Source organism: Ostrinia nubilalis, chromosome 16 (assembly GCF_963855985.1).
Source record: "Ostrinia nubilalis chromosome 16, ilOstNubi1.1, whole genome shotgun sequence".
In the NCBI taxonomy this organism is placed as follows: domain Eukaryota; kingdom Metazoa; phylum Arthropoda; class Insecta; order Lepidoptera; family Crambidae; genus Ostrinia; species Ostrinia nubilalis.
In genome coordinates this window covers 3525223-3537359 of record NC_087103.1, presented here as the reverse complement: position 1 = coordinate 3537359, position 12137 = coordinate 3525223, and the positions used below count along the sequence as shown (strand labels likewise).

Genomic DNA, 12137 nt, shown 5'->3' with positions numbered 1-12137 from the left:
AATTAAATTCCCATTTCGCTCGTATTTTGAATGTGTGGAATATTCCAAACTGAACCTTAACAATTTTGTGTTGCCTCTGTGTTAGTTCGTATTCAGACGTGCGGAACAAAACCTTTTAAATTCAATATGGTTGTATCAATAACTTATTTTTGGTATGTATATTACAGTATATTTTAAATGGACTTCGTAATGAGATGTCAATCGAATAGACAGTAAACGACTAAAGTAATTGCTTACTTCCAAATGTTCCGCGCTATTTCATCATTTGTATTTAAAAATAATTATGATTGGTATTGATAATAAATTATCTTTATTAATATACATAATTAATTATGTGTGTTTCAAGCATGTTTAAATTTAAACCTAGACATTAAGTTTGTATCTACGATGACTTTGACTTGACTTAATTTTAGGCACCGAAAATAGCGTCTTGCGTCATAGTGTAAAATTGAATCAGGTTCGTATTAGGTTATTCAATTTGAAAAATATTTATTAATAGTATGAAAAAAATTGAGTTCCTTAATTTTTCTTTATTTGGGTTTTAATTTTTAGTGAAAAATCCTGATTCTCTCTCCAAAAATAAGTGGGCTTATTTACTTTTGCTTTAGGGAAAATTGTTGAATTTCCGGGAAAAGATTTGACTGCAAATTGCGTGATCTGAATATACTGTTTATGTTTACGCAAACCTGTCCTTACAACCTTCATAATAAGGTCGGCAAGTGTTTCTTTTAATTGAAGTTCTGCACAGTACCTAATTAAGTTATAAATTAAAGCAAGAAAGTCCGTACCGAGTGCAATGTAAATGAAATTGCAGGCGGCACGAATCTTTGTTAATTTATAATGGAAATCTAAAATATGCGGGTTGTAAAGAGGATTTATTTACGTAAATAAAACCTTCTTTAACCAAAATAAATTAGATTTAGATTGTTTCTGTACCCCCCTTTTTAATTAGTGAAGACTTTTTCAAGAATTGAATGTGGAAAGAGATGAGTAAGAGAGAGAATAAGGAATTTGTCCAGCAGAGTCTTGAGGTACAGTTGATGAAAGAAATGTTGTTGATGATAATTATTATTAAACCTTTTATTGCAACAGTGTTCGCGTTTCAGGAAACAGAACAGTGACTGACAAAAGTTTCTATCTTTTTTGTCATATTTCCATTAATATACTTTTGTGTAAAATTAAAAAAGACATCTTAATTTAACAAAAAAAACCCTGAAATGTAGTTCCTTTTGGCACAAACGCTGGAAAAGTTTCAGTACACAGCACCCTGTAGGTTAAATCACAGGGAAATGTGAAAATTTACTTTTACTCCAAACGTGTTTGAGTTTGCGCATTAGGAGGATCCTGTTGGGACAGGAATTAGAATTTTGTTTGTCCAACTTTGTTTAGTTACACTGTCATACCTCGGGAATGTTTGCACCATGGCCATGGTCTTGTATTTTTCATCTAAATTCGTGTGAATTCACTACGGTGTGAATCACCCCATATACTTTAGCCTATAGGCGTAATATCTCACATACCTAGCCCTTCCTTTTACTTCTGCTAAAAGGCAAGTACACGTAAAAGCTTGTGTTTGACATACCATTCTTTTAATTTTAGCAGTTCAAATTCAAATTGTTTCTCTTAAGAATTTACAAATAATATTCGCAATTTATTTAATGTAAGTACTAGGATTTTTTCAGGCACGGACTTTAAAAAGGTCTCTAATAAACCTTGAAATAACCTAAAAAGTGAAATCGAAACTTCGTCGGCGAATATCTTTAAACTGAACCAATATCTTTCAGAATCGCTCGACAGATTTTCAGATAAAAACATTTACTAGAGTCCGAACCAGTCCAAACTAACCACTAGACCAAAGAAACATTGTAGTAGTTTCAAAACAAAAAATCCTCGTTCCTCCAACTCCTGTTCAAGTTTCCACGTTAAAAATCGGCAGGACCGACGGCCGTAGTATTTTATTGTGTGGAACATGCCTGAGATAACTTCGAGTTTTGTAAGAGATTGTAAAATAAAATTATTGTACTGATGAATGAGTTTATACTCGAAGCTGCCGTGGAATATTTTTAACACAGGCTTTAAAAATCCTTTTAAGTTTTGCATCACGTTAAAAAAAGGAAAAATATAAAAAGAGCGAACAGGATTTTAAGCTTGTTGCAAATTGCCTGTACTAAGTACACTAAATACTCAAAGGTATTTTATTCCCTAGACGGAGTTAAGGAAAATAATTTCATAAGAACTTAGAAAAAATAGGCACGCACCAAGTTCAGTAATTGGGGCTTAAAACGAAGAGAGCTAGAATAACTTTCTTAAACCTATCAATTTACTCGCTCATTGTTCAAAATGTTGTAATTAGCAATTGTCCACCATTTCACTCAAGCTCAAGATCTGACTCCAAAATTTGTCCACAGTGCCCCCTGACATCATAAGCGACGACACATCATCAGACGTCTCCGTCCAGGAGTTGGAGAACGCCACCCTCACCTGCAAAGCCACGGGCCACCCTCCTCCGAAGATCACTTGGAGGAGGGAAGACCACGAGCCTATACTGCTGAAGAAGCCACTGTCAAGAGAGTTTGATAAAGGTTGGTATTCTTCATCATCATCATTTCAGCCACAGGACGTCCACTGCTGAACATAGGCCTCCCCCAATGACTTCCACATCGCACGGTTGGTAGCGGCCTGCATCCAGCGCCTTCCTGCTACCTTTATCAGGTCGTGAGACACCCAAAAGGCTGTAGTGGCCGCATGAGGATTTTTTTGATAAATGAAATGTTCGCAAAAATCTGGATTTTTAAAAACTAGTTTTTAAGAAAAAATCTATAAGGAAATAAGTTTGAAAACTAATTTAGGTAGGTGTAATTTATATTTTCAGTGTAAATAGATATTTTAAGAGGCCAATTTACTTCTGTTCAAAAATATCAAATAAACGCAAATTCGCTCGCAGATATCGGATCCTTAATTAAAATTTGACTTTTTCACGTAAACTTTAACCCTCGTAAGCCTGGCACAGGTGTGTTTACAAATTGGTGGGAGGAGGAGGTCTTGGTTATACTCCAATAGATGGTTAGTAAGTAGGCTTGCTCATAGCAACTAAGATTTTAAGATATTACCGTTTTGCATGGAGGATTTAAAGAAAACTCTAATAAAAATTACGTCCACAGCTGGACAACGGCCTTGTCCAGCTGTGGACGTAATGTGACTGAAATGAACGAAATATTGGGAAATAACTGTTAAAAAGTTATAATTTTATTTATGAGGAATAATAATGAATGTTATGCTACTTCTAGTAGTACCTCGTAGATGCAGAAAAACATCTTTCAACCCGGTTATGTATAGTATCAGCATAGGTAAAATTGGAAATCCATTAAGGAAGACGCGTGTAAAAAGGATTGGTGGGTATTTAATATATGCTGATTTTAAGAACTGTTAAGGCATGGTCCTTCTGATTATATCTCTTTTACAATCTTCCTTTCACACCTACACGAACCAAGATAATGAGTGCCGGGGTATCGTGCATGCAAGCAAGGAAATAATTTCTGTAATAGCAAAATTAAGGTAGATCGCCTACAAGAAGAGGTTTAGAGTTGTATTGAGTTGTCTTACGTTAAATCATTAGGACGGACTAATTGCAATTTGGACTGGAGTTTGAAGGAAGATATTAATTTAAAGGTCAGGTAGAGCGACTTTCGCTTGAATACCATGATTTATCTTGTTCTCACGTCATGTCCTGATAGATTTATTGGATTGTTTTGTTTGACATTCCAGAAGGTTTCTTTGAATAATCATAAAATAGACCTATTTAATTTAAAGTCCCAAGTTCCATGACTACGAGTATACGTATTAATAATTATTTTTTTGCACTATCGCTGATCTTGTTGACACAATTCTAAAATTGTAAGAGCACCTCACCTATTGATCTGTAATATGATTTCACACAATAGCATAGCTTAGCATAATAATAAATCTTATTACCTAATGTACCGAGTAATAAGTTTCTGTATTTTACAACGAAAGTAAAACATCTCTTATAAAATGATATTTTAATAAAGTACATGGCAAGATACTCCAAAATGACTCGCTTATGAAGCAACTCCGCTATTATGTCCTTTGTTGTCCCATACGCGTCTTTACCGTCCCTAATTCAGAAAGGAATGAGCCTCGGTGGCGCAACAAAACGGAATGGCTAATGTTTTGCATAATATTAGCATATAACATAGCATTAGTAGGTCCAGAAGTCTCCCTTGACTTTTAGTTTATGGCATCACAAAACAGAATCTAAAAAAGTTGATAATATCTTCCTACTTATCCAATTTATAAGGATGTCGTTAGATTAAGCCTATTACTGCATAATTTTAGGTTACTGTAATAAGCCCGATTTTCCTATAAAACTACCGCAGCAATATTCAATATTCATAGATCAATTCATAATTTGGCGTTAAGTTTTAAGTATGTGGAGCGCGCAGGCCGCTACCAACCGTGCGATGTGGAAGTCATAGGGGGATACCTTTGTTCAGAAGTGGACGTCCTGTGGCTGAAATGATGATGATGGGGGTGTATTATTACTATTATCAGAGTTTACAAAGAAGCATCTACTAATGTCATGTAATAGGTGCTAAACTCTGCTAGACAAATGTATTGTCTGATGTGCTGTTGACAGTAGAACTCTCCTTTGTTTTAATTAACTAAGTTTGTTATTGGTTTCCGGCCGTTTGGTGTAGTGGTTCGAAACCGACTACTATTCCAGAGGTTTCAGAGGGTTCGATTCTCGCACAGTACAAACATTTGTGTGCATTGTACAAGTCCCAAAAAGCCCACAGGTAGTAACTTGAATAAAACCAAGATTCCAGTGGCAAGTCTCATTTATTCCGAACCAAATTTGAGTATATGTAGGGGCCGTCTAAAACTTACATACCGCGATTCAACCTACAGACAGCGCCATCTATCGGTAACTCAATACACTACATATATGAAGCTTAACATTGAACATTCCGCCCGCCATGGACGGAGTCCTTAAAATAATAACAAATAAATAGTTAAAAGGTTGGAACAAGATACAATAAAGATTAAAATAGCAGTGTAATACGAGTAGTATTTGATTTACTTATTTAAGCATACAATCAGTACTTATTTTTAAAATAACTTAATGACTAATTATATCATTGACAGGCAAAATGATTAATTTAGAAACAGGTCTCTTAATAAAATTGTCTTTATATTTCAAAGTAACAACTCTAGTAATTTTGTCTGAGCCAGGATGCTTATCAGTGACCAGTCCGAAGAGCCATCTAGCAGGAGGAAGGTCATCTTCCTTGACTAGAACCACATCTCCGATTTCCGGCTCTGTAATTTGATTGGTCCATTTGTATCGATGCTGCAATTGGGTTAAATATTCTTGCGACCATCGACGCCAAAAGTCCTGTACCATTCTTTGGGTGAGATGCCAACGTTTGAGGCTGCTTATGTTCGAGGTCTCGTAATTAACCTCAGGTACCAGCACTAATGGTTCTCCCACCAGAAAATGACCCGGTGTCAATGGGCAAGGATCTTCTGGATTGCAGGATAACTGAGTGATAGGTCTAGAATTAAGGCACGCCTCAATTTGTGACAAAGTTGTAGTCATTTCCTCAAAGGTGAGGGTGCTGTTTCCTATCACTCTTTTAAGGTGGTACTTAGTGGACTTTATACCAGCCTCCCAAAGTCCTCCAAAGTTTGGAGAACGTGGAGGGATAAAGTGCCAATTGGTTTGATTAGAAGATAACCAATTTGCGATCTCTTGTGCAACGCTCGACCTTTCCACATCGAACAGATCCCTAAGCTCTCGGGCACTTCCAACGAAGGTGGTACCGTTGTCGCTCCACATATCTGCGACATGACCTCGCCTAGCTACAAATCTCTTAAACGCTGCTAAGAATCCTTGAGAAGTCATGTCGCTGACTGCTTCAAGATGTATGGCCCTAGTGGACATGCAAATAAATAAGCAGATATATCCTTTTGTGGAGCGATGACCTCGACCCTTTGATACCTGTATGCTGATTGGGCCTGCGTAGTCTACTCCACATGCAAGAAAAGGTCGATGTGCAGTGACTCTAGAAGAGGGTAATTGACCCATAAATGGTTGATTGGGTTGTGCGGAATGACGAATACAAGTCACACACCTTCTTACGTACTGTCTCACGAGGCCCTTAACATTGATGATCCAATACGTGCTCCTTAAATAGTTTAGCATGAGTTGAGGACCTCCGTGCATAGTGGACTCGTGAGCTTGTCGAATCAAAAGAGTAGTGAGGTGTGACTTGTGGGGAATAATTATGGGGTGCTTCATATCTTCGCTGATATGAGCATGGTGAAGTCTTCCGCCTACTCGCAAAATTTGGTTTGAATCCAGGAAAGCGCTCAAAGAATTCAGTGTACTCTTTTTATTTAACTTTCCGGTTTTTTGTAAGCACTCTATATCATCGCTAAATTGCTGTCCCTGAATTATTTTGATGTATGTATATAAGGTTTCCTTTATTTCTTTTGCTGTTAGAGTAGCATTCGATGTATCTGTTCTCTCTCCTTTAGGTTGTCTCCATTGAAGAACTCTACGGCAGTACGACAACACTCGTGTGAGCTTAATCAGAGATGAGAATCTGGAAAACATGTCATCATGTACACCTTCACAATTATTGTAGCATTTTATCTTTTGTTTCCGTTCTTCCATGTTAGTGTCTGTTACTCCTGTTGTATATAATATCCTTTCCTTGTATAGCCACTTGGGACCTTCTTTCCAGAGCAGATTGTTGGTGAATTCAGAAGGTAGCAGTCCTCTAGATGCACAATCTGCTGGGTTCTCCTTAGTTCCCACATGAGACCATTGAGTTGCATCTGTTATCGTCAGAATCTCTGACACTCTATTAGCGATAAAGGTTTTCCATCTACTCGGGTGACTTCGCAACCAAGCCAAAACTATTGTAGAGTCGGTCCAAGCGTGTATCTGCGTTTTTGGTATGTTGAGTATTTCTGCGACTTCATTCAACAGTTTGGCCAGCAGTACGGCGCCACACAGCTCTAGCCGGGGGATGGAAACCTGTTTAATAGGTGCAACTCTGGTTTTGGAGGTAATCAAATTCACGTATATCATCCCGTCTTGGTCAATAATACGTATGTACACAACAGCAGCATACGCGACGTTGGAGGCATCTGAAAAACCATGCAACTCGACGCATTGGTCGCTCTTGGATAAATTTACCCACCTTGGCATACGAACGACGGTGAGCTGGCTCAAGTCATTCCTAAATTTAATCCAATCATCCAGCAGTGATGATGGCAGCTCATCGTCCCATTCGATACCCGACAACCACAATCTTTGGATGAATATTTTAGCCATTGTTATAGCCGGGGCTATCCAACCCAAGGGATCGTACAAACGAGCTATATCAGAGATGACTTTACGTTTCGTAACTGGGCATTCCAAAGGAGGAAGTGTAACTATACAACGAAACTCATCAGACTCTCTATCCCAAGCTAATCCTAAGATCTTCATAATATCGTCTGTTTTCAGCTCTAAATCTTTCGCAGGCGTATCCTCATTCATCAAAGCTGCCAACTCCTTATTATTTGTCGACCATTTTTGCAGAGGAAACCCACCACGCGCTAGCAATTGAGTCATTTCTTGAAAGATTTGTGCTCCTTCGGATACAGAGTGACAGCCCGTTAACAGATCATCCATATAGAAGTCGTTCAGGACTCTAGGAGAGGCTAATGGAAAATCTGAACCCTCGTCATAAGCCAATTGCTGTAGAGCTCGAACAGCCAAGTAGGGTGCACAAGATAACCCAAAGGTAACTCTTAGGAGTCTAAAATGTTGCACATCTGACTCACGGTTTTCACGCCATAAAATCCTTTGGAAATCTGTATCCTCTTCCGCCACCTTCACTTGTCGGTACATTTTCACTATGTCAGCGACAAGTGAAATCGGAAAGCACCGCCACCTCATAATCAAGTGCCTCAGCTCTGGTTGTAGAGTCGGACCTATCATCAGATCACCGTTGAGTGAAACTCCGTTTGAGTCAGTACAAGAAGCGTCAAATACTACGCGGTTCTTGGTGGTCGTCTTGTCTTGCCGTATCACAACATGATGAGGAATGTAAACACCAGGAGACAGGGGATCACTAACCTTTTCCATGTGGTTCATATCATGATATTCATGAATAACCTTTGTGTAATCCCTTTTGAGGTCAGGATTTTTTACCAAGCGGTTTTCTAACATGAGGAACCTCTTGAAGGCAATACGTTTAGAATCACCTTGTTTACACGGCGGATCGACTGATTTAAAGGGCAATTTAACTATGTAACGACCATCTACATCTCTTTTAGTAGTCTGAGAAAATAAAGCTTCACAGGCTTGTTCCTCTGCTGTGAGCATTTTCTTTTTGGGTAAGGACGGCTCAGCCTCCAATTCCCAAAATTTTTTCAGCAAATGGTCGTCACTCATCTCAGTGTGCATATTTACGATGACATTATGGCACGTTTCGTCTTGGTTGGATTGCTGAAGTGTTCTGCCAGAGAGGATCCAACCGAGCTTGGTATTCTGTGCAATTAAAGAACCCGGTGTACCCTTGTATAAACCATCCAACAAAATTTGGCTATATACTTCAGCTCCTAAAAGCAGATCTATTTTGTTAGGAGTATCAAAAGATGGATCTGCTAAAACCATAGACGAAAATGCTGGAGTCATTTCAAAAGAAACTTTCCTCGTGGGTAACAAAGAAGTTACCTTGTTCAAAACGTAGGCCTTGACAGTTACGACAAAGCTGGGGTCTAGGCGGGATTGAATTTTGATGAGCACTGCTGAACTTGACGTCATAGTCAAGCCTTTATCACCGCCTAAGCCTGACACTAAACTTTTCCCAGGCATCTTTTTGAGACCTAACAACTGCACGGCCGATTCCGTGATGAAAGACGCCTGAGAGCCCTGGTCTAGTAAAGATCTGAGCACCACAGATGTTCTGAATTTATTGGACTGCACTTTGACCAACGCTGTGGCCAATAGAACTTGACTGTGTGCTTGAGAAAAACAGGTAGTAATAACCTTGGAAGATGGAGACTCGCTTGTGATTTCGGCCTGTGATTGCGTAGTTGCTTCTGTCACCGTAGCAACAATAGCTTTATCAACAGGCTGGTCAGCCTTAGAATGATCACCGGCTGATTTAGAGTTTTTGGGATGAAGAAGAGTGTGGTGTTTTTTCTTGCAAAGACGACATCTTGTAGACATAGTACACTGATAAACAGAATGGCCAGAATTTAAACAGTTAAAACACAAGTGTTGTGCTTGGACAAAGTCACGCCTTGCATCGAGCAACTCCTTAGCAAATTTTTTGCAGTTGCAAAGCTTGTGACTTTCTGAACAAAATGAACAGGATAAGACCGCAGTCGCAAGATGAGAACAATTTGATTTTTGAACCCTATTATCTAAAAATTCCAATGATCTAAATCTATTTTCTAAAAATTCCTCAAAGTCATTTAAAGTTGGGAGTTCTTGAGGCGAACTGGCAATATCTCGTTCCCATAATTTTCGAGACTCTGGGTCAAGTTTCTGACTAACCAAAAAAATTACCAAAACATCCCAAGAATCTGTTTTAATACCTAGATTATTCAATGCATGTAAACATTCCTTAGTTGTATCCATTAATTGCTTTAAACTATTTGAAGATTCAGAATTTAAAACCTTTTGTCCCGTCAGCCGCTTCAAAATACAATTAGACAAATATTTCTTATTATTGTAACGATTTTCCAACTGAGACCAACATAATTTATAATTACTTGCAGTTAATGGAAGATGTCTTAACAATTGCTCTGCCTCGCCCGACAAACAACCTTTCAAATAATGTAGCTTCTGCACATCATCAATATTTGAATTTTTGTCAATAACGGAGATGAACATATCGCGAAAACTAACCCATTCAGAATAATTTCCCGAAAATTTAGGAATTGTAATCTCTGGTAACCTCACGCTCGACCTATGTTCATTTCCCTTACTCACGTCTGCTGTAGTTTCAGAGGACATTGGTTTAGGGTTTAACAATAGCAATTTTTCTTTTAACAATGACTTATAATCAATATATTCCTCTTCCGTTTTATCATAATCATAATCTTTGTCTGGCTTATAGCCTTCACTTACTGCCTTATGATGGTTTTCTAAAAACAAAGACCATTGTTTTTCTAAACTTTCTAAACGTACTTCCAAATATGACAAAGTTATACGTTCCTTAGGACATTTCTTAAAGTTAGATTTAGCCTTAATAATTTCCTTAGAAATATTTGTTACAACCAAAATAGTATTTGCCATAATGATAAACTAAAATAACACAAGTTCAAAAAAAAATGTTCGTAAATTTTCTAAGTCTATACTCTATACAAAAATATCCGTAAATTTTCTAAGTGTTTGGCACTTGGAACACAAAACCGGCGTGGATTCCCCGTCAGTTCAAAATTCACGAAACTATTCTAAGTCCCTGACGACACTTGTAAAATTTTGAACTCTTCACTGTTCACATGCACTAATCACGAATTTTCTAAGTTCAAATCTTCTTGTAAATAAGGTTCAAAATGTACTCACAATTTCTGTCCGTAACACAACTCACACTTGACTGAATGACGTCACTTCTGTCAATGTCCTGCTCGATGGTAGGGTGTCCGCGGGGGTGCTCCCCCCTGCAGCCGGCGATGAGGTCCGAGTGGTGACGTCAGAGGAGGTTCCCTCCTCGACTCTGACGTAGTACGCCAAAACAGCTCGCCGCCACCTTGTGCTGCTCCAACAACCGCCAAGCACCATAGGCAACAATCCGCAACCTCTTCGGCGCCGCAATGGACACTGCACTAGTACTACTTCAGAATATCGCCCTTAACCGGCAATACCGAAGGACCATGTACAAGTCCCAAAAAGCCCACAGGTAGTAACTTGAATAAAACCAAGATTCCAGTGGCAAGTCTCATTTATTCCGAACCAAATTTGAGTATATGTAGGGGCCGTCTAAAACTTACATACCGCGATTCAACCTACAGACAGCGCCATCTATCGGTAACTCAATACACTACATATATGAAGCTTAACATTGAACATGCATACATATTTGTTTATTTACAAAAAAAAGTATTAAAATGTATGTATGTTTATATCCGTTGTCTAGTACCTACCCATAATACAAGCTTTGCTTAGTTTGGGACTAGAAGCGCAGTGTCAAATGTCCAAGGATATTTATTTATTTATTGTTCATAAATATACATATAATTTTAACTGTCAATCTGCTGGCGAGAACTTACTGATTTCCTTTATCTTATGTACATAACAGTCTTTGTGATTCGTGTATTTTTCTCCCTTTTGTGTCTTTGAGACCACTCTTTACTCACCTTTATTGATAAATAATTAGGACTGCAAATTACACCGGTCAACAAAAAAAAATTTTTTTTTGCGCATGGGTTTTACTTGTTATATTCTGATTATATAAGCAAATTTATATAAAAAAGTGCGATTACAAATCGAAAATATTTGCTTTTTAAGAAGTTATAGCGATTTGAATTTTCCATCTTCATAGTAGAATGTCTCTAAAGATGCACGTCACATTCTCATTGGGATACAGTTATTGATAATTATAGGTGCTTATTCGCAAGAACAAGGGGCACGCTTTCATTAAAATATAGTGGGATTTGAAAGACGACGTTACCAAGCCCAGTATACTAAAAGCATGATAGAGTTAGGTTTTTATGAGAAAAATCTTCTATGGAACATGACAGTAAAGTAGAACTTTTCATTTTTAATAAATAATTGGACTCTATTTTAAAACTTATCTTGTGAGAATGACTCTTAAATGGATGTTTGGTATATTTTAATAATTAGAAAGAACTAAAGAAAGAAAGTAAAAAAAATATTTGGCAACAAATTAAATCATTTCTATGTCCATGTTTCTTACACTCATTGATATGAATTTTCCTATTTTTTACACATAAAAGCAAATTCAGAACAATTTTTTGTTGTTATTCTTATTTTTAGGTATTAAAGCAATAAAAATAAGCTATGCATAACCCGTGCGCAAAAATACTGTAGACAGTTGTTATCTACGAGTGTACGTAGAAAGGATAAAATGTACATTAGTATTATT

The 12137-nt window shown here is 37.6% G+C and overlaps 1 protein-coding gene across 1 annotated transcript in view; it reads left to right on the top strand.

Annotated features, from left to right (window-relative positions):
* LOC135079274 (limbic system-associated membrane protein-like) overlaps positions 1-12137 on the top strand; it is a 74604-nt gene that overhangs the window by 52629 nt on the left and 9838 nt on the right. Inside the window, exon 5 of the mRNA XM_063973889.1 lies at positions 2409-2582. Within this exon, the coding sequence (XP_063829959.1) occupies positions 2409-2582 (174 nt within the window). The remainder of the gene's footprint in view (positions 1-2408; positions 2583-12137) is intronic.